We start from the raw sequence: 27,858 nt of genomic DNA, 5'->3' as shown, positions 1-27,858 counted from the left end.
GTGAACATTTATTTGGTAAGCTGGCTTTTTTTCCTTTTTCAGCTTGTTTAGTACAGAGGAACATACACTCGGCTAAGCGCTCTTTATGTGTTCTCATGTATGACATGTTAGCCAGCAGCTTATCTCGAACAGAACAATGTGACAATGTGATCAGAAGACCATACCCAACCAATACCTCACCCAATGATCAGTCATCTGGCGCCCCCCAAAAATTAGATTGCCGGCTGAAACCTGTCAATGTTGGCGAGTTTGACCAACATTAGTCATATGTATGAGGACCCTTACACTCGAGTTCCTCCACACCAAACCCATCTATTATTGTAACAATGTACAGAGCCCACATCTCATTTTGAGCAGTTCTACGGGACACTCATACATTGCGCACACAGGGTGTCCGCGCTGCAGACATCTTAGTTGTGAATGCCCTTTACGCTAGACCCAAAGCTCCCGTAATATTGCACAGAAGTTTCCTGCTCTGCTGATGAGCTATGTACATCGTTTGGCCAGATACATGGACTGTCTATATGCAGAGCTTTACTGAATGTAACCCTGCAATATCGTTGTAATATTTTCCTCCCAAGCAGTTATGCAAATTTCCTACATTCATTCAGTTTACACAAATGTTTTGGAAATGAGCTTTGTCACACTGGATTATCTTCCCGCATCCTAGTAGTATTTCATTCAAATATACCATTTGCAAAACTAATGTCATTCAGCCATGAGCTGCTAATGATGATAATGATGACGCAGACCTTCCAGGGATTTCCTCCAGTGACTTAAAGCGTCCAAACATAAGAGAAATAAGTTTAGCATTTTGGGGGCAAGAATGAGATAAAGTAAAATGACAAATGTTTTATGGCCTGGTCTGGGCTTCCATTGATGGGACCCAGATCTGTCGTTCAGCATGGTCAACTTTTTAACTACAGCAGCCAATAAAGACCCCAAAAATCCAACAGCAGATCAACGTTTCTACACATATCTGCCATTTATTCGATCACATAAATATGTCGATGATTGGCAGAAAGCGGTCTGATATTGCCTTTTCAGTGGTCTAAAATGACTGCATTGTGTCTGGCCACTTGACATTGACTCCAAATTCCAATACTCATCATTTATCACTGTCCACATTCTAAATTTATTTCATATATAAAATAGTAGACACAAAAATGTAGCAAGAAACAGAATAGTGCGTAGGCTAATAATTACGGTACAACCCCTGGCAAAAATGATGGAATCGCCGGCCTTGGAGGATGTTCATTCAGTTGTTTAATTTTGTAGAAAAAAAAGCAGATCACAGACATGGCACAAAACTAAAGTCATTTCAAATGGCAGCTTTCTGGCTTTAATAAACACTAACAGAAATCAAGAACAAAAAATGTGGTAGTCAGTAATGGTTACTTTTTTAGAACAGGCAGAGGGAAAAAATTATAGAATCACTCAATTCTGAAGAAAAAATTATGGAATCATGAAAAACAAACAAATAAAAAAAACACTCCAACACATCACTATATTTTGTTGCACCACGTCTGGCTTTTATAACAGCTTGCAGTCTCAGGCATGGACTTAATGAGTGTCAAACAGTACTCTTCATCAATCTGGCTCCAACTTTCTCCGATTGCTGTTGCCAGATCAGCTTTGCAGGTTGGAGCCTTGTCATGGACCATTTTCTTCAACTTCCACCAAAGATTTTCAATTGGATTGAGATCCGGACTATTTGCAGGCCATGACATTGACCTTATGTGTCTATTCTCAAGGAATGTTTTCACAGTTTTTGCTCTATTGCAGGATGCATTAACATCTTGAAAAATGATTTCATCATCCCCAAACATCCCTTCAATTGATGGGATAAGAAAAGTGTCCAAAATATCAACATAAACTTGTGCATTTATTGAAGATGTAATGACAGCCATCTCCCCATGTACACTGTGCATAAGCAGAAAGTTGACCATCAGTGGTGGGTGGGGCTATACAGAGCTCATGAATATGGAGGACTACATAGCAGCAGGTTTACTAGTCCTCTAGTGATAAAGTCGTGCTGATATAACTGTGATTTTACACAAACTACGGCAAGTAGCCCAGTAAATGACACATCACTGAAATCAGTTATTCTCTACATTGTGCTGTTCTCAGGTCAGGTGGTGCGAGATTCTCTTTAAATTAGTTTATCAGCCGCCACGGCTCTTGTCATCCTGCTGGTCTTGCTGCCTTGGCCAGCAGTGATGATGTGTTTGTCATGTTCACATGACCACTGCAGCCAATCATTGGCCTCAGCAGTGATGCCTGTGTGTACAGGTTCTGAGGCCAGTGATTGTCTGCAGCTCTCAAGTGTACATAGTTAGTTGGTTAGTCATCCCTTCTGGATAAGTCAAGAAGATCGCTTAGACCACCAGAGAGGCGACTCTGGAGTGGTGGGACTTTTATCTGGTGACTCAAAGGTATTTCGTATGGCAGTTCCTCATTTCTTAGGAGACCCCTAAACTATGGACCGCAGGAAGAACTTGAAAAATATTCAGGCAATAGTCGGGTGGAGCGTTTATTAAAAATGAGCGTTGCGCCCAACTACATACTGTTGAATCACTCCTGTACAGTTACCGTTGTTTGCTGGCCACTAACATGTCAAAGGGGCTACTTGTCCTGTTTTCTAGGGAATGACTTTCTATTAAACGTGTCCTCCTGCCAATCAGGAGCATAAGAGGAGGTCAGAACGGTCAGAACCTCGGGCAGTCGGGTGTTCAGATGGATGTTCGGAAACGTGACGGCAGCTTGTGTTTCACTTGCACATCTCGAACAATATAAAGTATAATTGCGCAGCCAGGAAAAGCTCCCCAGATGTTCGTAAAGAGGGATTTTACATCCATTCTCATTTATGTGAACTGTGAATGGCTTTTTGCATTTCGCAGCCTTCCTGAAATATGCCCAGGTAGAGGGGGAATCTTCCAGTCGCAGAGGAGAACAGATGTCATCTCACTCTCTGAAAAGACTCATTAGTTGCATCATCCGCGCCTCCTAATAAATTCACTTAGTAATGTTTCTCTTTATGGCACAATCCATGTGTCGTCTTTTCTTTCTATGTCCCAAAGTGTGTCATAAATTGTCTCGTATGGGCGACATTCCTCAACTCTCTGACATCTCATATGACAAAGCAGATTCCCATAGTTATATAGCCATTTTATGGGCACATATAGGTCCTTGAGTCGCCCTCTTCTCTGAAACTTTTGACACTGGTAGAAGCTACTGGAATGTGATGGGACAAGTTCTGTATGGCTACGACGACCCATCGGGGTTGGGCTGTATGACAAATTAGATTAGTTCTGCCCTTTAGCAGAGATGAACAGAAGAGGACCCCTGTGCAAGGACTGTATATGGGGGCCCTTTGTAGTCCAATAGCTCATCGTAATGACAATTCCACCTGAAATGGGCCCCTAACCTCTTGGGCCCCACGGCGATGCACAGGTTGCATCAATGATATGTCTACCCCTGTAACTGACAACACCTGTCCTCTATAGTTGTCAGTCATTGAACTTTCCCACATAAAAGTAAAAAAATTGGTTACAAAATTGTTACCCATGAATGGGAAACTAAAGGACATCTTTGGGGATGAGTGGATTATGGTTTCTGGTTACATCCAACTAGTTTTTGAGTGTTCTTTCAAACTAGTTGAAACCAAGGATATTGTTGAAGTGGTCGGGAAAGACTAATTATTGTGGTTTTTGCCAGACTTTTGCCATTAGATGAACCAGAATTGTATTCCGATTCATTCTAGTCAAACTTATTAATGAAATGGATCACATTTGTCACATTCTACATGGTCTAAAAAAGGAGGTGGATGTGGTGCTGCCAAATAGTAAAATGCATCACACTAACTACTGGTGTGTGACACATTTTAGGCACAAAATATTCGTCTAAGTGCTTATTCCACATCACTATTTATGCATCAGTATTTGTAGCCCAAACCAGGAATGGAACTTACAGCGAAAAACGATCATTGAAAGATTCACTCTGTTTAATCCCGCCCACCACTGATGTACCTCCTAGTCTACTGCTCTGTATAATCCCACCCCAGCAATGATTTACCTCCTAGTCTACTGCTCTGTATAATCCCACCCCAGCATTGATTTACCTTCTACTCTACTGCTCTGTATAATCCCGCCACACTACTGATTTACCTCCCAGACTACTACTCTATATAATCCCAGCCCACCACTGATTTACCTCCTAGTCTACTGCTCTGTATAATCCAACCCCACCACTGATTTACCTCCTAGTCTACTGCTCTGTATAATCCAACCCCACCACTGATTTACCTCCTAGTCTAATGCTCTGTATAATCCCGCCACAGCATTGATTTACCTCCTAGTCTAATGCTCTGTATAATCCTGCCCACCACTGATTTATCTCCTAGTCTAATGCTCTGTATAATCCCGCCACACTACTGATTTACCTCCCAGACTACTACTCTATATAATCACACCCCACCACTGATGTACCTCCTAGTCTACTGCCCTGTATAATCCCGCCTCACCACAGATTTACCTCCTAGTTTGCCCCTACATTGTGCTGCTTACAGATTACATAGCAAAATCTGCTGACAGATTACATTTTAACTTGGTGAGGGGCCAACTACTAGCACCACTGTCAATCTCGAGACTGAGTCTGGTGTTGGAATGCCCTGTCAGATTGAAGAGGTGGTTGCATTGTTTATAGGGTTGCTGCAGAAAGCAGAGCGCTGCATTTTTCTATCTTCATCAGTCCCATGAATTTTGAATGGAGCATGAGCAAGCGTGATATACCAGTGCTCCATTCGAACAGGGAGGGATTTTTTTTTTTTCTTTTTGCTCTTTCCTGACAAATATACAGTGAGGGGTCTTGTCCTACAACAAAAATTTAATCCAGTGACTCTCAAAAGTGCACCAATCTGTAGATACAGTACCGACTTTCCCAACTGTTTTCTTCATGTTGGTGTCATGGCTTCCATTATTAGGATCGCTGATGTTACAGAGCCTAATACCAAGTATACATTCTCAATATAGCAGCATAGGCTTAGAGCCAAGTTTCTATACAGTTCCTCTTTTGCAAGCATTACGCCATGATGTATAAATGTGCATTCAGCGCTTTCTATTCTAGAGTTTCTAGAGTTAACGATAAGGGACAGTGACTAGGAAGAAACATTCATCCATAGCAGAGAAATTGTATGCTCTCTCATGCGCCTCTTTACCTGCACAATGTAGAACTGTGGAGTGAAAGCTCTCTGGTAATAAATGCATCTCATTTCCATTATCTGCCTTTTTTTCAGCTCGCCCAGATCTTGCCGACCGAGGAGAATTTCTTGCTGTTCTTTAGAGAGCAGGTGAAGTCAAGCGAGGAGTTCATGCAGGTATGTCCGAATTGTGCTGAGAGCATATAGACCTTCAGTCTGATATTCAGATGAGCTATGGGGGTCACTAACGATAAGAAAACATGCTGCCTATAATAAATGTATGTCACATGTTCGGAGGTCTGATCTATCTCGCCTCTGTTCACATGTGTCCATTCTAAACAGACATCACATCCTTCTTCACACGGTGGCCAATGGACCTCAGTGACTTGTCACAGAGCTTCTTGGGTTCGGTCGAGGTGTACTTCATTTTTCCTATCAAAAACAACCGAATTGGTAACAGAGGCTCCTAACACAACCTCCAATGCAGATGTGAACATAGCCTGAGTCCTGGACATCCATCCAGGGTCTGTACATGGCAGTGGTGTCCAACTTCCTGCTCCCAAGTAGTTGCCAAACCTCAACATATGTTGTAGCTTGCATTTAGTTTTAGTTACCGTAGAGTTATTTTATCTACTAGGTGAGATAATATGAAATAAAAATCCATGAGAGGATATTGAAGCATTATTGGGGTCTCTAGTTAAAAAAAGAATATAAATTAAAGGGTTATTCTCACCATTCTAAATTGTTAAATTTGCCAAGTATATATAAAAAACAAATTGGCAAAAATGGAGGGATTTCTAATTGTATTGTTTACTGCTTGTTGCGGTGATAGACTGCAGCGATGATAGTCTCCTAGTCAAGGAGCTCAGTGCTTACTTACCAGTTCTTTGCATTAGAACTTACAAGCTGGCCACCCCAGGTTCGGTGGTCCGGCGCTCGTCCGATGCTGCAGAGGGCAGGATTCAGTGGTGCGGTGCACGTGAAGACCAATGATGAGAACAACCCTTTAAGGAATTGTGAGCTAATACAGGGGCAGATACAAAGGTCACCTCTCACTCTGAAGGACCCAGTCGAGCTATCCATCACATGGACAGTCCATTTTTTGTAATGATTTGTTTTCCACTGGATGGCACTGCAGTGGAATTACTACCAAATGCTTTCAGCTGATTGCTGGGGAACCTTGCAGCAGGAAACCATATGATCAGCTTATTGTTAAATGAACCTTCTTAAAAATGCAATTGTCAAAACCAGACAACCCTTTACGCTTTGCACATATGGAATTTGAGCCCCATGTTTGCAGTATACAGTGTTCTGTATCCATCAGGCTCCATCCACTCAGCAGAGCCCACAATTGCATCATTCAGGCTGGTAAACATCTATTTAATCTATTTATATAATTACCTTAAATTGTCTGTCATCCACCTCCGTCTTGACGTCCTCGAATCCCACAATCCACCGCGCCGCACCGGAAGTATGCCGATCGCCATATTGGAATACCCAAGTGATGGGTATTCCAATATGGCACCCGCTTGTGGTACCAGACCCTTGCACAGCGGGGGGCTGCTGGGACTCCCAATGCCGCAAGAACCCTATGCCGCAAGGACCCCTCCCCACCACTGGGATCCAGGCCGTCGCTGGGATCCAGGCCACCGCTAGGATCCCAACCGCCGCTGGGATCCAGACCGCCGCTGTGATCCAGGCCGCCGCTTGGATCCCGGCCGCCGGTGGGATCCCGGCCGCCGCTTGGAGCCAGACCACCGGGGCACCCTCCCTGCCGGGCAGCTGTAGGAAAATGATTCACTGCGCAGGTGCAGTAAATCAGACCGCCATCTTTGTAGATGCAGATGATGTGGCCGGGCACATTAACTGCGCATGCGCAAACCCAGGTAGCGCATGCGCAGTTGATCTATCTGTTTATGAACTGGGTCACAGCATGTCTTTGTTTGACAGATGCTGTCACGCGCATGCCAGCAGCCTCTGAATTGGTGGAAGTTTAGCCTCAACTAGTTTCCCCTTGCGTTATGGCCTTGACTTAAACCTCAAGACTCACACTTAAGAGATTCTCAGTGCTGCAAAGCCTGCCCCCATCAGGATGTCACCACCCTCCCGATGCGATAGCATCAGGCCTCCATCTATTATAGTTACTGTATAAAAGTGCACACTAGTTGACCAGACCTTTCTATATAGATTCGTTTTCTCATGTTGAAAGCAAATCCTACACATTATACCTACAGGAGTTTTTTTTACATTCTCTAGTAAATCCATAGACATTAAATATGGAGTCGGTACCTCTGAAGCTACAACAACTTTCACTCTTCTCGGAAGAATTTCTATAACATTTTGCAATGTATCTTTTAGAATTTTTACCCATTCATCCAGAAGAACATTTTTGAGGTCAGATAATGATGCTGGATGAGTGGTCCTGGCTAATAATCTCCATTCTAGCTCATCACAAAGTTCTTCAGAGTTGCCAGTCAAGTTCTTCCACACCAAGGTCACCCAACCCAACCCAACTGGGGCGCAGTCATGACGAGCATAAAAAGGGCCTTCCCCAAACTGTTCCTACAAAGTAAAATTGTCCAACATGCCAAGCACTGTAAATAATAATGGGTGAGGTTGGTAATATTATGTTACCTCCATCCTCAGTTCCTTGTCACTTTTGTTATTGCTAAGTAAAATGTGGCCTGTCTTAAGATATCTTCCTCCAAATCTTGCCTTTTTACATTTTTCTTATGGGTACTTACTATTGCATTCTAAGTTATTATTATTATTATTTATTTTTAGAGCACCATTGATTCCATGGTGCTGTACATGAGAAGGGGTTACATACAAAACACAAATATAAAATATGGGGAGCAACAAACAATAACAGTCTGGTACAGAGGGGAGAGGACAGCCCTTGCCGGCTTAGGCTAAGTTCATACTAGGCGGTTTTGCAGCGTTCTTTTGATGGGTTTTTAATGCAAATTTTCAGCTGCTTTTTACAGTACCAGCAAAGTCTATGAGATTTCAGAAATCTCCTGCACACACCTTGTTTTTTTGTCATCAGGATTTTTGTGCTTTACATGTTTTTTTTCACAACGGAGCATGTCACTTCTTTCAGCATTTTTCAACCATTGAAATGAATGGGAGGTGGAAAAAACGTAGGTATTGGGTTTTGCTGCGCTTTTTGTGCCAAAACCTGATTCTGTAGAATAGGACTTTATTTCAACACTAAACTTTATCAGCATGCACAAGAGACAAATCTAGCATGCCAAAACAGCAGCAAAAAAGCAAGGAAAACCTGCTTTCTTCCTGAAGCTTCTTTCCTGCCAAGAGATCAGGTTTCGCTGCGAAAAAAAAACGCTGAAAAAACACCTAGTATGAACTTACAGCCTCCAAGATATGAGAAGGTGTTCATTTCACAAAGGTTTCAGTAAAGAAATGTATGAGATCACTCGATTCACATAAATTCTTTAGAAAAGCTTTCATTATAAATACTAGAATAAAGACTATAGATAAGAAACTTCTGTAACAAATGTACCACTTCCCAGTTCCCAGTCTTCAGAGTGACCAATGTCTAGGGCAGCATGGTGGCTCAGTGGTTAGCACTGCAGCCTTGCAGCGCTGGAGTCCTGGGTACAAATCCCACCAAGGACAACATCTGCAAGGAGTTTGTATGTTCTCCCCGTGTTTGCGTGGGTTTTCTTCCACATTCTAAAAACATACTGAGCCCCATCAGGGACGGTGATGATAATGTTTGTAAATCGCTGTGGAATATGTTAGCGCTATATAAAAATATAGATTATTATTATGTCTCAACCCGTCACATACTTTGGATTAAATTGCGGTTATCCTGATGTTCTCCACCGCTTTTTATGTTTTAAAAAAATGTCCCAGCGTAATCTAAAAATAAAAATGACAGTAAACTCACTTTCTCGTCCTCCATTGCTGCTCTGGTACCACTGTTCTGGTCCCCCGCCTGCATCTGACCTTCATATTCTGTAGGTAGGAGCATGTGACCATGGTCCCAAGTGTTGTCACATACCCATCGCTGCCGGTGAAGGATGCTAGGAGGCCAGCAGGTGACCCAGGCAGTGCCACACGATGAGCAGCAGAGGACTTGGTATTTGAGTTTAGTGTATTTTTTATTTTTAGGCCATGCTGAGACAAGGCCTCTAAGAACATTGTTGATTTTCATAGTCACTATGTGTTACATCTACTGTATATTGATCTGTAGTTTTCTTTTTATCACACAGGATACTGATACCAGTCCATAAGTAGAAACCCTATCAATTATAAATTTCATGATCAGTAATAGGTGACATTGAAAGTGACCTTCCTCCCTTGAAATGAAAAGTGACTATACGTTTCTCATGTATAGTCACGCCGCCTGGTGCCCTCTGTTTGCCTCTTGCTTCTTTCTCCGCTCATATCAGCGTTCCTTTATCCCAGCTTCGAAGGTGGCCACCAAAGTGTATGAGGAGTGCAGCGATGAGTCTAAACCACACCTTTTCTACAGGAAAGCCAGCAAAAGCGCAGTTTGGGCTTAACACTGCAATCCCCATGTGCTTTTGTGGATCCATCTTGGAATCAGGAGGAAAGGTGCGCCAAGAGAAGGCAACAAGAGGCAGGATCCCAGGGTGTAGGGTGGCTTTAAGTCGGACATACATATTAGATGATTACGGGCTGAAAAACATCTCATGCAGCTTCCCTATGCTTGCCAAGACAAGACTAGTTTTTTGATATAGGGCACCCTATGCTGCTTTATTTATCAAAGCACATCTCCTTCTTAACAACCAAAACTTTTACATCCAAAATACCATCCCACCCCGTTCAGGTATCATACCTCTTTCCATGTACCAGCTATCTTTCCTCTCCCCAGGTATATTCTCTTGCCTTGTATTCTCTTGTGCTATCTCCCTTGCCGGTATATTTTCTCACAAAGTTTTAATCCCCCAGTATGGTCTCTCCTCCCTAATTTTCACCCATCCAGTATAATTTCCCATCAGTATTGTCACCCTTCCTGCAGGACCTCTCCCCTCTCCAGTTGGTTTTCTCACCCATAGCATGCCAAATCTCAGTGACCTCTCCAGTATCATCCCTCCCTTACGTATCATCTTTACCACCTAACATCTCTAGTATCATCCCTCCCCACCTGCAGTATCTTTATTACCCAGGTATTTTCATTGTCCAGTATTTTTCCCTCGAACAGCAGCCACACAGATTGCACCACCCTAAAGTTGGCCCTGTGTTCAGACCACCCATGCATACATGACTATTTCAGTGCAGAGGAGAGGCCATTATCAGACCCATCTGGTAGCATTTACTTCACTGTTGAAGCCCACATTCGCAGTTTGTGAATCCCTCAATGGCAGATATTGGAAAACCCATTAGGCTTCCCCTATCCACCTTAGATCATTGGTGGATTGTCTAGGCTTGGACCACTGTCATGCTATGTGTACGGCCAACATTACTTGTTTTGTTGTTTACAAATGGGTCTGTTTTACTGGAAAGCCAATGGAAAATAAATTGATGCTCTCACCCTATAGGCCGGAGTTACCCTAAAATCTAACATTGATTCACACATGCTTTTTTTTCTATACACATGTATGATAGAGTTGTTTTAAGTTGTAAGACTCCAAGTTTGTGACTTAACATTTCTATATATTTTTTACAAATAGTCAAAATTGAGAGTCGTCAGTGGTTGATACTTTTCAATGGCTATCTGGAAAGATAACACATAGCAAGCTTTTGAGGCTATTAATAACAATAATCTTTATTTTTATATAGCGCTAACATATTCCACAGCGCTTTACAGTTTGCACACATTATCAAGGCTGTCCCCAATGGGGCTCACAATCTAAATTCCCTATCAGTATGTCTTTGGAGTGTGGGAGGAAACCTGAGAACCCAGAGGAAACCCACGCAAACACGGGGAGATTATACAATCTCCATGCAGATGTTGTCCTTGGTGGAATTTGAACCCATGACTCAGTACTGCAAGGCTGCAGTGCTATCCACTGAGCCATCGTTCTGCCCATTCTGGTCACTTCATCAGACATTATTCTAGCTACTGGCTAACACAGTACAAAGATATATTTTTCCTATGTTTTTTTACACATTTCCAAAAGTTAAAGTCTATACCAATATTCATTTCAATTTCTTTTTGCTTTCTACTACTATTTATTATCTTCTTCTTTTGTCCCGGAATTCATTTTTCTTCTTTATTTCCCATAATTTTTTTAGGTTTCCATAATACCTATATTCTAAAAACTCCACCTGTTTGATGTATGGAGTTTTATTATAACAATAGGTGACTACATATACAGTGTCAGTAGTTACTGTACTTAAAAGGAGATGTCATCTTGTCTTCTTTCACCCTTTTCTGCATCCCACTTTGGGCGATACTTTTCCAAAAGCAATTTTAGGCCCCCTTCACACTTCAGTGTCTCTAGTACGTGTGGTGACAGTTTTCGTGCTGGAGACACTTACACGCATAGACCTATTTAAATATATGGATCTGCGCGCATGTCGGTGTGTTCACACAGACTGTGTGTCCATGTGCAAAACACGTAGACATGTCTGTTTTTTGCTGGCAGCACAGTCCGCTATACGTCCTGCACACTTGCATACTGATGACACACGAATGACGTCCATGTGTCATCAGTGAGACATGTACCGGCATCTGGGAAAAGCAGTACCTTTTGCGCAGTTCCTAGGTGCCGGGTGCTGAATCCAACTCTCATCATCGTTGCCTGATCTCCCTGCGATCAACGCGACCAGGCAAAGCAGATGACAGTCGGAGCCAGCACCCACTGTCTGTGAATAGCACATTAATAAAATCAATTAAAAAAAAAAAATGATGTGGGGTTATTGTTATTTTTCCTAACCAGCTGAGGGAAAGCAGACAGCTGGGGACTGGTGTTATTATTCTGGGAAGGGGCCAAGAGGCATAAAGGTTCCCAGCCTATTAATAACAGCTGACAGCTGCTTGCTTAGCTTTTACTGGTTATTAAAGGGCAGACCCAACTATTTTTATTAACTAGCAAAGGCTAAACAGACAATTGCAGGCTGATATTAATAGGCTGTGAAGAGGCCATGGATATTGGTGCCCTACCAGACTAATAACACCAGCCCTCAGCTGTCACGCACAATATGGGAAGAATAAGTTCAACACAAAGCGATGAGGGGGAGTGGAGACCCCTAGGCAGATATAAAGTCGCCCTGTCTGTCCTAAACGTCCCTATATAGGTTCTGCACCTATCGCCGAGCAGGAACCTAATCCCTGCCTAACCCTGGCAATAAGCCCTGCATAGGTATAAATAGGTAGCGGGATGCAGTAACGGACCGGAGGCAGAGCAAAGGTTAAAATTAACTTTACTATAACAGGGATATACTCCACACAGGAAGAAGGGAATGTATGAACAAGTGGTATTAACACTCTCATCACGACAGAGAGAGTAGAGGCAAAAGGCATAAACAATGTTGAACAGTAATAAACTTATCGGTCCGACGGCTTCAGAATGAGGAGCCTCGGGTGTGCATGGTCATGCTTGCACGGGCAGCAGGTGATGGAAACTATGAAGGCTTATAAGCGTCGGTGGTTCGGTCCCGGCCGGTGATGGAAGGTCCTCGATGTCAGTTGGGGAGTACGAAGTAGCAGGGAGATAAGAAGTTCTGTGCACTGCCGAGGCTGCACAAAGCCCGGCAGAAGTCAGTGGGTGAGTAAGGGTAAAATTCTCGGTAAGTCACCCGGTATCTTTTAGGCAGCACATGCGCATTATCCAGGGGCCTGAGACAATTATTTGTGCAGCAGGGGCCAACGGGTGGAAAATGGTTCTCCGGTCACAGTCTTTGTAGGGAGCAGCCGGAACAATGTAACGTGGTCCTGCGTGGTCACGGTGCTCAGAGGACGGAGCACCTAAATTCCCCTGCAGCACGCTGCATCTTCCTGCCAAGTCTCTCCCTCGTTTTGCGTGCTCTGCACTTTTTATCCTCACTCCACCCCCTGCCATCAAGTGCAAAGGTCGGTCCAGGTCGCTAAGCCTTCCCCCAGACAACAAAAGTGACAGCCTCGACAGTTCCGGCCCCGGCGTGAAAAAGGTACCCCTAATCCAGGCCCTCTTCTTACATAGGGAAGGACAGGGTTTGCACTAGTCAATCCCCACAACTAAAGACAGCTGGGATAGATGGACAAGGGGAACACTTATCTTGAGTAGACTCAGAGAGGTAACACAGACATCTTCCAACAACAGCAAAGAGGAAGATGGCTGACTGCTATAGCTCCAAGCCTCAACGGGGAAAATGAAAATATCACCGGCGATTCCCAGAAGCAGACAGGAAGTCTATAAACATCCAGTCCAGGTGTGTCAATTAGAGCCCGGGGGATGTTGCCACTTGGTCCAAGAGTCAGAAGGACTATGAAGGCTTCTGCAAAGCCAATTGCAGTGACCTTCTGCAGACAGATGCTGTGCGACTGTCTGCAGCCTCTGAAACACCCGTGACATCAGCCTTCCCAGAAATGGCGCATCCATTCGATGTGCCAATTCTGCCACTTAGCCTCTGCTCTTCCCCTGAGTCGTTGGCAAGTTGGGTGATAGTTTTGGGGTTGATGTCAGCTGTATTGTGTCTGATGACATCAAGACCAGGGTTTAGTAATGGAGACGTGTTTATCAGACACCCCTATTACTAAAACTTAAAAACAGAAAAAAACATTCCCCATTCTCATTTTAGCCATTCATTCCCATAGAAATAAAAGTTACACTCACCTATTTGCCATAATTCCATAATAAAGAGGTCTCACGACGATCCCCAACTCTGCTACATCCAGATGGTGTGGTGAGTGGTGACATCAGTAACATGACACCTCACTACATCAGCCAGAACACAGTGAGAGTATCGTGAGAAATTTCCAACTGCAGTGATGAGTGGTGACGTAATGTTACCACAGGTCACAGGCAGCGATTCTCACAGTAACCATTGAACTGCTTTAACCTTACTGACGTTACCGCTCCCAGGGTGTGAAATGGCAGGGAAACAATGATGAGAGTTGGATTCAGCACCGACGCCTGGGAACAGCGCTAACTGTACTGCTTTTCCCAGACACCAGTACGTGTCATATTGATAGTGTGCACAGACGGCACACCGATAGTGCACGGATGGCACACGGATGTTACATACGCACACAGATAGCACCGGTACCGGTTTTTCCTGTACCAGAAATATCAGGATGTGTGAAAGAGGCCTTAATACATATTTTACAAATCTGAAAACAGTGACACTGAATTTTCTAAAAACAGATAAAAATGGCAGTTTAGTTTCTCGTTCAAAAAAAATAAAGCAGTGCTCAATTTTGTATTACAAATATTTTTAAAAGTGTAGGTTTTTCTAAAATTCTTGTTGTTATCCACAATCGAGGAATGGTTATGCAAATTAAAATGATCAAATCCATGATAAACTTGATAAATTTCATTCTATTTCCTCTATTTTGGACCATTTCCAATACTCTAACGCTCTGTCTCTAATTAGGCACTACAATTAGTTTACACCATACAGGGGGGAATTTATAATGACTGACATTTTAGATGCCAGTCTTAAAAATGTGCCAAATTCATTAAGAAGTGGACACATTGTGCTGCCGTGGGCTCTCCGTGTGTCATAAACAGAAATGTCCGTCATCTTCCATTGATTTTCCTATTATTTACACCAATTTCTGGAACATATTATAGTACACGTACAAGGCTGCAGTTTGACATGTCTCTCTCATATAAGCCTCACCCACTTCTCAAAAATTGGCAGGGGAGCCTTTTGATTTTTTTTTTTATTAAGAAAATGCATATTTTTCCAAACAGAATTTTGGATCACAGCTTTTGATTAGTTGCTCTCATGATTACTTTTAACTATATACTACCCATCAACTATCATATACAATTAGCTAATCATCTGACCTCAACACTGCTCATCTTCAACACATGGACATTCTCCTACACTAATTATAACAACACTAGATGTTTCCAGCCAGCTAACGCTCGGCACGCTCATTGCTATCTAATTAACGCTGCTGGTGATTAAACTAAAGTAAATAATGACAACATTCAATAGCGCTTACACAGGTGGTTAATTAACTTAAAATGAAGTTAATAACAATAGTGTGGTGATGTGGTGGGGGTGGGATTATATGTGGTAATGTGGTAATGGGGTGGGGGGGCGGGATTATGTGTGGTGATGGGGTGGGAGGGCGGGATTATGTGTGGTGATGGGGTGGGAGGGCGGGATTATGTGTGGTGATGGGGTGGGAGGGCGGGATTATGTGTGGTGATGGGGTGGGAGGGCGGGATTATGTGTGGTGATGGGGTGAGGGGGCGGGATTATGTGTGATGATGTGTTGGGGGGCGGGATTATGTGTGGTGATGTGGTGGGGGGGGCGGGATTATGTGTGGTAATGGGGTGGGGGGGCGGGATTATGTGTGGTAATGGGGTGGAGGGGCGGGATTATGTGTGGTGATGGGGTGGGGGGGCAGGATTATGTGTGGTGATGTGTTGGAGGGGGCCGGATTATGTGTGGTAATGTGATGGGGCGGGATTGTGTGTGGTAATGTGGTGAGGTGGCGGGATTATGTGTGGTGATGTGGGGGACGGGATTATGTGTGGTGATGTGGGGGGCGGGATTATGTGTGGTGATGTGGTGAGGTGGCGGGATTGTGTGGTGATGTGGTGGGGGGCGGGATTATGTGGTAATGTGGTGGGGGGCGGGATTGTGTGGTAATGGGGTGGGGGGCGGGATTGTGTGGTAATGGGGTGGGGGGCGGGATTATGTGTGGTGATGGGGTGGGGGGGCGGGATTATGTGTGGTGATGGGGTGGGGGCACGGGATTGTGTGGTAATGTGGTGGGGGGCGGGATTGTGTGGTAATGGGGGGGCGGGATTATGTGTGGTAATGGGGTGGGCGGGATTATGTGTGGTGATGGGGTGGGTGGGCGGGATTATGTGTGGTGATGGGGTGGGTGGGCGGGATTATGTGTGGTGGTGATTTTATGTGTGGTGATGGGGTGGGTGGGCGGGATTATGTGTGGTGATGTGGTGGGGGCGGGATTATGTGTGGTGATGTGGTGAGGTGGCAGGATTGTGTGGAGATGTGGTGGGGGCGGCATTATGTGTGGTGATGTGGTGCGGATTGTGTGTGGTGATGTGGGGGGCGGGATTGTGTGTGGTAATGTGGTGGGGGAGCGGGATTGTGTGGTGATGTGGGGGGCGGGATTGTGTGGTGATGTGGTGGGGGGCGGGATTATGTGTGGTGATGTAGTGCGGATTGTGTGTGGTAATGTGGTGGGGGCAGGATTGTGTGGTGATGTGGTGGGGGGCGGAGCTACTGTGCAGGGGGCGGGATTAGCGAGTAATCATGATGCCTCATATATATAGATAAGACACCACAACCAAGGACGTAACCATCGCAGTCACAGATGTTACGACTGCGACCATGTCCGTACCGGAGGGGGGCCTGCCGAGGATTTACGTCCAGCTGGTGTATTGCAGAGCAAGGACTGCATGCATTGCAATATTCGCCGTTGGCCAATCAGAGGCTGGCAGCTGATGTTGGGGTGCCAGGTAATAGTGTCACATGCGCTATCATAGCAGGCATGACGATGTCTACTGATGGCCTCTGTGCCGGCTACAGGAGAGGACGCTGCACATCGTGGGATTGGAGGAAGGTGAATAGAATGTTTGTTTCTTTAATGCAGAGGCAGAATGGGGACATGTATACCAGAAAGAGACCTACGATGGGTGACATATATACCAGGAAGGGGCCCAGGATGGGTGACATATATACCTAGAAGGGGCCGAGGATGGGGGACATATATATACCTGGATGGAGCCCAGGATGGGGTATATGTATACCTGGAAGGGGCCCAGGATGGGGTATATGTATACCTGGAAGGGACCCAGGATGGGATATATGTATACCTGGAAGGGTCCCAAGATGGGAGACTATATACCTGGAAGGGGCCCAGGATGGGGACATATATACCTAGAAGGGGCCCAAAATGGAGTGCATGTATACTTGGAAGGGGCCCAGGATGGGGGACATATACCTGGAAGGGGCCCAGGATGGGGTATCTGTATACCTGGAAGGGGCCCAGGATGGGGGTCATGTATACCAGGATGGGTGTCATAAATTTCAAAAGGGGGGACATATATACCAGAATTGGAGACATATATACCAGGATGGGGACATATATACCAGCACAGGGACCAAAATGGGGAACATATATATCAGGATGGGGCCCAGTATGGGGGACATATAAACCAGGAAGGGTCCCAGGATGAGGGACATATGTACCAGGAAAGGAACCAAAAATGGGGGACAACTATACCAGGAAGGGGCCAAGGATGAATGACATATACCAGGAAGAGGTCCAGGATGGGGGTCATATATACCAGGATGGGAAACATAAATACCAGAATAGGGGGCATATATACCTGGAAGGAGCTCAGGAGATGCGATATCACTACATAATGAAGGGGGGCTCAACATTGTGTCATTAAACTTTCCTGAAGCGTTCACGTAGAGACAGGATTTTCTTTTCTTCACCTGGAGAATCACTCTTAGATAGGTGTTGTACAGTTTTCATTGCCTTCGTCTGGTTGAATAAACTTGTTGATGGAATCAACTCTTGCACCACTTCACTTTCTTTCAGGATTGTCATAGCATTTCTGTGCAAACATTATTCGTGTTAGAAGGTAAAGCTTTTACTAGTGCAAAACGATTACAATATCCAAACTCCAGCAAGTTTTATTCAATATACTTATAAAATTAAAATAAAAATTTATTTATCATAAAATATGTTTAAAAAGTGATGCACTTTCCACAAGCTTGAGCCAGGGTTTCGCCTCACTGCTACCTCTGGGGGCATAAAGGAGTGTCCTAATCACTAAATGAAATATCTTAATAGATTAGGACACACCTTCATGCACCAGACAAAGACATGAGGTGAAACCCTGGCTCAGGCATGTGCAAGTTATGCTGTTGGTTTTTTTTTTTCATGTTTTATGCTGTATTTGGATTGTAATCTTGTGGGTATACTGAATAAACCTAATCATAAACCCGATATTGTAATAATTTTGCACTGTGTACAGCTTTAACAAATGAGGTTTGCTGAGAAATCCCACTAAGATACTGAAAGGAAATGGAAAGGTGTGAAAGCTGATTTCATTGAATTTCATTGGAAATAATTTCAAACTCGAGTTCCTAATCCCCACCAACTCGATCGAGTGCTCCACGGTTCTGGTTGATATAATTTTCTACAAAAATTGTTGGTACATTTTCATACACCCCTTATGTTATCTCACTAAAATACTATGAATGTGTTCACTCCTGCACATATTCACAAGGCTTTTTGAACAGATATGTGTTTCCTATGTACATATTCATGTACGGTAACAATCATGTTTGTTCTCAATCTGCAAATCGTAGCAGCTCCAATGCAAAGTACATGAGTGGCCAAGATATACAAACTGCTCCACTCAGGTGTGAATGACCTTTCCTACATCGGTACGTCTATTGTTCAGCAGAAATGTTTATTATCCCATTGGTATTGCTCCTTACCTTTCTCTAAGTCCCTGCCCATATTTTACATAGAATATATTGAATAGAATTTATAAAGAAATATTGCCAGTTATTCCATTCATCACACTGGTGTCTAGACAAGGAGTCCCCAACCTGGAGCTCGAGAGCCACGTGTAGCTCGTGAACCCGTGATGTGTGGCTCGCGGATTTCTGCTATCTTGGTGCAATCGCACAAGGTGTAGCAAACAGCTACAGTAAATCTCTAAATGGCGACTTTTGTGTGTAGCCCTGCACAGAAGAGTAAATCTGAATAGGGTAAAATTGGAAACCCTGTAGCTTGCCATACTGATTTCAGTGGAAAAGCTTTGGCTGTCATTATACCTGTAATAAGGGCCCTGGGTGTCACTACTGTGAATGGGGATGTGGCTCGTGACCCTCTTCTCAGCTGAATGTGGCTCGCGACCCTCTCTCTGAGCTGGATGTGGTTCACGACCCTCTCCTGAGCTGTATGTGGTTCACGACCCTCTCTCTGAGCTGGATGTGGCTCGCGACCCTCTCCTGAGCTGTATGTGGTTCACGACCCTCTCCTGAGCTGAATGTGGCTCGCGACCCTCTCTCTGAGCTGGATGTGGCACGCGACCCTCTCCTGAGCTGTATGTGGTTCACGACCCTCTCCTGAGCTGTATGTGGTTCACGACCCTCTCTCTGAGCTGGATGTGGCTCGCGACCCTCTCCTGAGCTGTATGTGGTTCACGACCCTCTCCTGAGCTGAATGTGGCTCGTGACCCTCTCTCTGAGCTGGATGTGGCTCGCGACCCTCTCCTGAGCTGTATGTGGTTCACGACCCTCTCCTGAGCTGAATGTGGCTCGTGACCCTCTCTCAGAGCTGAATGTGGCTCGTGACCCTCTCTGAGCTGGATGTGGCTCGCGACCCTCTCTCTGAGCTGGATGTGGCTCGCGACCCTCTCCTGAGCTTTATGTGGTTCACGACCCTCTCCTGAGCTGTATGTGGTTCACGACCCTCTCTCTGAGCTGGATGTGGCTCGCGACTCTCTCTCTGAGCTGGATGTGGCTCGCAACCCTCTTTCTGAGCTGGATGTGACTCGCGACCCTCTCTCTCAGCTGGATGTGGCTCGCGACCCTCTCTTTCAGCTGGATGTGGCACGTGACCCTATCTATGAGCTGGATGTGGCTCGCGACCCTCTCTCTGAGCTGGATGTGGCTCGCAGCCCTCTCTCTGAGCTGGATCTGGTTCACGACCTTCTTTCATAGCTGAATGTGGCTCCCAAGGTCACAAAGGTTGGGACCTCTGCTCTAGAGCAATCACATCGGGCTAATGAATCCTGGTTTCTGTTGCTCATTTATCATCTTCGCTGTATAGACTTGGACAAGATGAGACAAATGATTTCATTATCATTATTAGAAGGTAATTAGGGAATAAACTCAAATACCCCTGGGTCAACATATAATAAGCCAGGCAAGGGCAAGTAGTCTACTTTAATAACTTTAATTTACTAGAAAAAGAGAAGGAATATTTGTGATATTGGTTGCAGTGGTTGAAATATTAAACTTTTTGATTAGGAGCATAACTTTGTCAATATTCGTACATCCACCTCTCAAAGTTCTTTCAAGGATACATTTCCATTACTTTTCATTACATTCTGTATAAAAAGCTATGGAACATGTCAGTGCTGTATCATTACCAGAGATCATGTGGATTCAAAGATTTCTCAGAAACCTCTTGAGACAGGCCACCCAGAATATAACCATGGATTAATGTTCTTTTTTTAGCTCACTTCATTTTCTAAGTTTTTTTCTGTAAATACTCAGAAAACAGATATTTATTGATTTTTGCTCTTTAATGACTTTCTATGAGAGATGTTGAGATATTGCTATGAGAAATATTTCTTTGTAAACAATATATATCATGACAAAGTAACTGGTAAAATGCTGGAGGGGAGATATGTTTCACTACGCCTAATGGCGTCATTACCCATTACCCAGAGTTTTTTCTCCAGCACACTAAGTGTGGTGAGGGGTTAAGCTAATTTGTATAATGGGCTGGCTTTTATGTGGACAGCCATAGAGTGGGTGGGAGGATGTCCACCTTATTTCCACCTCAGGGTGTGATCTGGGGTTTAAGTAGCTGGCCTCCAAATGCAGCAGAGTTCAGTGTCTGGAAAGGAACATTCCAGAGAATTGTTTGTGTTTCGGCTTGTGTCTGAACCGTGGGTCTTGCTAACCCTGAGTGGGCTGATCCCCACTAATACAAGGACTGTGCCTAGTACTACCGTTTTGATTTTTTAGTTTTTGCTGTTTTGCCCAGAGGGCCGTGTTTTACTTTGTGCTTCACCTTGGTTTATGATGCATCTAAATAAATCAAGTACATTTCTAAAGCCAAAGTGTTCTCGTGTTTACCTCCATGTAGAGCCGAGTGAGACTATCTACCACAATACATACATGATTGGTTTGGTGTTTATTGTAGCCTGCAACATTTTGTGGAGATTAACTAAAAAAAAAAAAGTGTTAGCTTTCAAATGCAAATTTTGGCAATAAATAAGATGTATACTATGCACCAACTGTTTTGGGACTTTTATAACTTTATGCGTCTTACCAAATATCTTCTGAATGTTTTCCCTGTTTAACCTATTGTCTTCATCTTTTGATAAATTAAAAAAATATTATTAATGTTACTATTATAGAATTTATTAAGTCTCTCTTTCAATGGGAATTCATTATACTGTATGATAATTATTGGGCAAGTGAATATTTCGACCATAATCATTTTTATGCAGATTTTCCCACTCTGCGCTGTATAAACTTGAATATTTATTGGATGAAGCAGATCAGGTGATGTGTATTTGTGTAATAAGGAGGGTGTGACCTAAGAATACAACACTCTTTATCAAGGTGTTCAGAATTATTAGACAGCTTGTTTTCGTCAATCAAAAAGGGCCAAAAAGAGACTTAACTGACTCTGAAAAGTCAAGCATTGTTATAAGTCTTACAGAAGCGTGCAACATTCTTCAAATTGCTAAGTTATTGGGACACGATCACAGAACCATCAAAAGTTTTATTGGAAATAGACAAAATTTGACAAAAAATTAAAATTTGATTTTCAATAGATTCCATCATCTCTATCTTCAACCAGATGTTTTTTTATTTCAAACCAATAGCACCTTTTTAGCATTACACATGCCACAGAAAATCTGTATTGCAGTGTAGGAATTATTACTATATGTTATTTTAATATATAAGGTGAATTGTTATTTTATTTTATATATTACATTCATATTACATTTATTATTATTCTTACGTGTCTATCTATTCTTGTAGACATGGCGGAGGTATGATACTGATCATAGCGGCTTTATAGAAACAGATGAACTTAAGGTAATGTAAATATATACTATAGAGACTTACTAGTTGGAGCGGCTTGTGATGTAATTTAAAGTGGTGTCTTCTGCCTTTATGTAGAAGTAAAAGTTTATATAATAATCAGCCATGTTTGCACTGAGCAGGGGAAATACCCCAATTTCCTAGAGGAGCATTGCATGGCCAATAAGTCTCCTTACACTGGCATGCCAAGCATGCCACTTGCCACAAGGAGAGACAGTATCCCTTAGACTCCAGTCAGAGGCCTGTCATACAGCCAAATCAGATATCATGCTTTGCACTGAGGTGAGCGCAAGACCCCGAAACACGTGTCTGTAAATTGAGATTCTGGTTTGGCTTTTATCCTAAGTCATGTGGCAAGGCTCGTTAAAGAGTCAATAATGACTATTAGGATTTTTTACTTCCAATAGGTGGCACTAGAGGTCAAGTCCTCTGCCTATGGACTGCGCCACTCTTGTCCATAGGTCGTTTCTGGTATTACAGCTCAACTGTATTCATCTGAATGGACATGAGCTGCAATACCACCCACAGATTATGGAGTTCATTAGAAGCCAGGATACAAAATAGTATGTGACAACAGTATGTAGATTATGTCAATGTGTCAAGCAAAATAAAATGTTTTATTAATGACTGAGTAATTAAAAGTATAGAAAAAAAAAAGAGCTCGTGTTCTCATTTGATGTACAGTACCATTAAATTATATTATTTGCATTCACTCTGAGGGTAAATTGTCCTATATCATATTCAGATTTTCCCTGCAGGTCCCATAAATCTTGTACTGAAGTTGTAGGGTTGGAAATTCAGATATAATATAATCAGACAGATATAATAATTCAGAGACATAGCGCCGAAAACTGCCTGACCAGCAGGGTTCTAGCCCAACTACTGTAATATTTCTTGGGCTTTCGTACTGGCTGGCCTCCAATGCAAAATGTGACCTTACTCAAATGTGGTGAATCAATCAGATGCTTATTTTCTGCTCCTTCATAGATAAAGGTTTATTCCTCTGAAATATGTGTTATTTATCCCAACAGAGTTTTCTTAAAGACTTGTTAAAGAAGGCAAACAAACCATACGAAGATTCGAAGCTTGAGGAATATACGGAGACTATGGTGAGAATCAACTCAACTCTGTTTGTGTAAACTGCCCCGTCTCCCGTTCTTATGGTCCTAGTGTCAGCACTGAATATTTATTGTCATAGACAGGTCGCTGGCACAGGCAATCTGCTGCCTGTACTGCACTCCTCTCATCCCAAACATACACCGGACAATCAGACACTCGCCCCTCTGGGTTGGCCCGCCGGTGTTGAGTCGGCATGTACCACTGTTGGGTTGCTGCTTCTGCTTCTTTGGGAGTCGGTACAGAGTTGACTTTGCGCAATGAAGACAGACAGGTGGGAAAGAAGTATGTGCAGGGAATTACTCCTTTTCAAGTCAGGAAGAGTACATTATCCTTAAAGCGCTTGCCCAGTACAAAATATGAAAAAGAATTACAGACAGTGTTGAGCAGAAAAAAACATACATTTTTGGCCAAACTGTAAATTTACAGACAGTTGTGTTTCCAGAGCACACTAGGCACATGTCTCTATAGATGGCACTGGAAGGCCATGAGCAGAGGTCCTGGTCAACCACTATTGATAAAACATGACCCATTAAGAAGATTTTTTTGTCCACCGTTAACCCCTTTCTCATCTCAGACAGGATAGTACGTCCGAGATCAGATCCCCTGCCACATGTGCCCAAAATAGCGGTGGGTGGAATCATGATTCACCCGCCGCTATTAACTAGTTAAATGTTGCTGTCAAATGCTGACAGCGGCATTTAACTAGTGCTTCCGGCCATCGGGCCAGAAATGCGCGCATCGCTGACCCTATCACGTGATCGGGGGTCAGCGATGCGTCGGCATGACAACCAGACGTTTCTACTACATAGGAGCGATCTGAGCTTTGCTCCTATGTAGCAGAGGCGATCGAGTTGTCCCATGGAGGCTATTGAAGCATGGCAAAAGTATAAAAAAAATGTTTTAAAAAATATGAAAAAAAATATAAAAGTTTATATCACCCCCTTTCGCCCCATTCAAGATAAAACAATAAAAAAAAATCAAACATACAGATATTTGTATCGCCGCATTCAGAATCACCCGATCTATCAATGAAAAAAAAAGGATTAACGACCAGAATTACGTTTTTTTGGTCGCAGTGACATTAACGGTCGATCAAAAGAACGTATCTGCATCAAAATGGTATCATTAAAAACGCCAGCTCGGAACGCAAAAAATAAGCCCTCACCCAACCCCAGATCACGAAAAATGGAGACGCTATGGGTATCGGAAAATGGCGCAATTTTTTTTTTTTTTTAGCAAAGTTTGGAATTTTTTTTACCACTAAGATAAAAAAAGAACCTAGACTTTGTTTGGAGCCTATGAACTCGTACTGACCTGGAGAATCATAATATCAGGTCAGTTTTAGCATTTAGTGAACCTAGCAAAAAAGCCAAACAAAAAACAAGTGTGGGATAGCACTTTTTTTCAATTTCACCACACTTGGAATTTTTTTCCCATTTTCTAGTAAATGACATGCAAAAACCAATGATGTTGTTTAAAAGTACAACTCGTTCTGCAAAAAATAAGCCCCCACATGGCCATATTGACGGAAAAATAAAAAAGTTATGGCTCTGGGAAGGAGGGGAGCGAAAAATGGCAAACCCCCAGGTCATGAAGGGGTTAAAGAATGCATGATTGTTCTATGGGGTAATGGGTGTGAAATGTGGACTTGTGTCGAGTGCATCTACTTTTTTTTCCAAAGGAAATCACAAATGATCAGATTTAGAGAAAAGGAGGAGGCTTTTAGCGATTCTTATGCTTGAAGCCTTTTCATCTCAATTCAAAACTCTATCTTTACTGTCAAAAAATCTTTCAATGCCCGGCAATATGTCTAAAAAAAAATTAAAAAGATTCCTTTATTTCACATTATTAAAAGCTTGAAAAAATGAAAGAATCCTAGAGATTGAAAAGATTCTTTGAAAGTTTCCTGTTTTTCTGCCATGGAGTTTTTTCCGTGCACCGTCTCCAATATGAAGGCTGCTGTCTTTAATCTTAGTGGGTGAGCTAGGCTGACTTTTTCTATTTTATTGGTTCTGTCTTTATTCTGGTATACTAGTTTATAAATTCCCTCTTCTTTAATCATGAGAGTAATACCAGTGGAACACAGGGCAAAATATTTCACTTCCATTGCAGCATTTTACTTATTGAACTGTTGTGATGCCAACCAGGGCAGAGATTAGTCTCGATCAAGGTCATAGAAGAATTGGATCAGTGAGGACTTGGCAGAGAAGCTACATGTGCAGATATTTTCTGTGCTGCTTTAAAGTTTGAAAAAAGAATACGTAATAAAAATAATGAAAGGGAACCTGTTGTGTCCAGAAATGTTATTTAGCTGAAGATATTGTGATGATTTGCAGGTAAATAGTGTTGAAATCATGTCTGGTTGGATTACTGGAGCAGCAGCTACAGAGAGAAAATTGAGCTATATTCTCCCTGTAGCTGCTCACTTCTAGCCATCAGGGCGGTGCAGGCAGCGGTTACAGTTACCACTCACTATGCTCATTGTTTGACAGCTTGCTCTGTAGTATGTGTGCAGCGTGTGTGTGCAGAGCAGGCGATCAATGAAATGGTTGTTGATTGATTAGCCGCATTCACTTTGTAGTGAGCGGTGCCTGTAACCGCTCACAGCACCGCCCCAATGACTGGCAGTGAGCAGCTGCAGGGAGAATATGATTTCTTTTCCGCCCTGTAGCCGCTGCTCCAATAAGCTTGTCAAAATGGATTTAAACCTTATGTACCTGCAGATTAGCACTATATATGCAGGTTTATAGGGTTTCTGCACATGATAGGTTCCCTTTTAAATATCCAGATAATTTAATGATGGACTATCGACATTTGTTAGAAGGGTTCATTAACAATGAGCTAATCACATTGTGGCTGCCCTTGTGATAGCGAGAGAGATGCCCTCTGCAACCACTAGTTCCTTTCTATTGTAGGATATCTGACAGTGGTTTTCTAAACCAAATAAGGTAAAAGACAATGAATATTGACAAGTCACATTTCAGACACCATATAACCACAATGCCGGAGTGTCAGCCTTGTCTGTACCCGCACTGATCAGAATGGGCTCTCACTGTCCGTCTTAGGAGTCCTGACAAGATTGACTTCTTTATTCAGAAGTTCTGCATCAGACCATAAACTATATATCAATTTTATCAAGCAGATCAGCTCTTTTCACCTTTATCAAATCCTTCTCTCAGTTTTCTGGCAGCTTTGCTTTCTGCTGACATTACACTTTAGTATAAAGCAGGCAAATACATGAATTGGGGGGATCAGCAGTCACCCTAAGGTGTAGCCAGGAGGAAAACAGATTGAATTAACGTTAACGTCTACTGGGTCACTGTTTGAGATCTGCTGGTAGATTGGGATCTATTGAACCTAACCACCATTGAGCAACACTAACACTTTTTCAATATTCATTCCTGGTTTCATCCACATCCCAGGAGCCAAACATTTATTTTGGGAACTTAAAATCCTGGTGACAGATTCCCTTTGAGACCTAATCTGAGAGCAGCATGATGTAGTGACTGTATCATAGAATCATAGAGTTGGAAGGGACCTCCTGGGTCATCTGGTCCAACCCCCAGACAGATGTCTGTCCAGCCTCTGTTTGAAGACTTCCATTGAAGGAGAACTCACCACCTCTCCTGGCAGCCTGTTCCACTCATTGATCACCCTCACTGTCAAAAAGTTTTTTTCTAATATCTAATCTGTGTCTCCTCCCATTCACTTTCATCCCATTGCTTCTAGTGTTTCCTTGTGCAAATGAGAATAAAGATGATCCTTCTACAATGTGACAGCCCTTGAGATATTTGTAGACAGCTATTAAGTCTCCTCTCGGTCTTCTTTTTTGAACGCTAAACATTCCCAAATCCTGTAACCGTTCCTCATTTGCAGACCGGTCACCATTCTAGTCGCTCTTATCTGAACTTGCTCCAGTTTGTTGATGTCTTTTTTAAATTGTGGTGCCCAAAACTGGACACAGTATTCCAGATGAGGCCTGACCAAAGAGGAGTAGAGGGCAGTAATGACTTTGCGTGATCTGGACTGTATGCTTCTGTTAATACATCCCAGAATTGTATTTTCTTTTTTTCCTGCTGCATTACACTGTTGACTCATGTTCAGTCTGTGATCTATTAGTGTACCCAAGTCTTTTTGACATGTGCTGTTGCTTAGCCCTATTCCTCCCATTCTGTATATGCTTTTTTTTCATTTTATTGCCCAGATGTAGTACATTGCATTTTTCCTTCTTAAAAACCATTCTGTTAGTTGCTGTCCACTGCTCCAGTTTATTTATATCTTTGTGATGTGGAGCGCCCCCAGATGCAGGGCCAGTGGGGTACTCGGTACCAGGTCCCTCTGTCTCGGTTCTGGGGATGTCATGGTGGCCCAACCCGGCCCGTGGCCCTGCTAAGGGGCGCCCAATTAAAGGGGATGAAAGTTTGTCAAGTGTTCGTGACGCCACCTGTGGTATTCGGTCAGGGTGATCGACGCTGCTAGGGGTCCACTGGGGTGATGGAATGGCAGCTAGATGGTGTAACTTCCCACAGGTGAAGTATGTCCCCAGGGCTTCCCTTGATGAGTAGATAGTAATGGTGTAGGTCGCAGTAAATGACAA

The 27,858-nt window shown here is 43.2% G+C and overlaps 1 protein-coding gene across 1 annotated transcript in view; it reads left to right on the top strand.

Annotated features, from left to right (window-relative positions):
• The window catches only part of CALB1 (calbindin 1), an 83,522-nt gene that overhangs the window by 33,979 nt on the left and 21,685 nt on the right, over positions 1-27,858 (top strand). The window contains exons 4-6 of the mRNA XM_077270806.1: positions 5,294-5,374; positions 22,080-22,136; positions 23,174-23,251. Coding sequence (XP_077126921.1) covers positions 5,294-5,374; positions 22,080-22,136; positions 23,174-23,251 — 216 coding nt within the window. The remainder of the gene's footprint in view (positions 1-5,293; positions 5,375-22,079; positions 22,137-23,173; positions 23,252-27,858) is intronic.

Source organism: Ranitomeya variabilis, chromosome 6 (assembly GCF_051348905.1).
Source record: "Ranitomeya variabilis isolate aRanVar5 chromosome 6, aRanVar5.hap1, whole genome shotgun sequence".
NCBI classification, from domain to species: domain Eukaryota; kingdom Metazoa; phylum Chordata; class Amphibia; order Anura; family Dendrobatidae; genus Ranitomeya; species Ranitomeya variabilis.
Note: the sequence above shows the minus strand (reverse complement) of the source record. Positions and strands in the feature narration are given on the sequence as shown.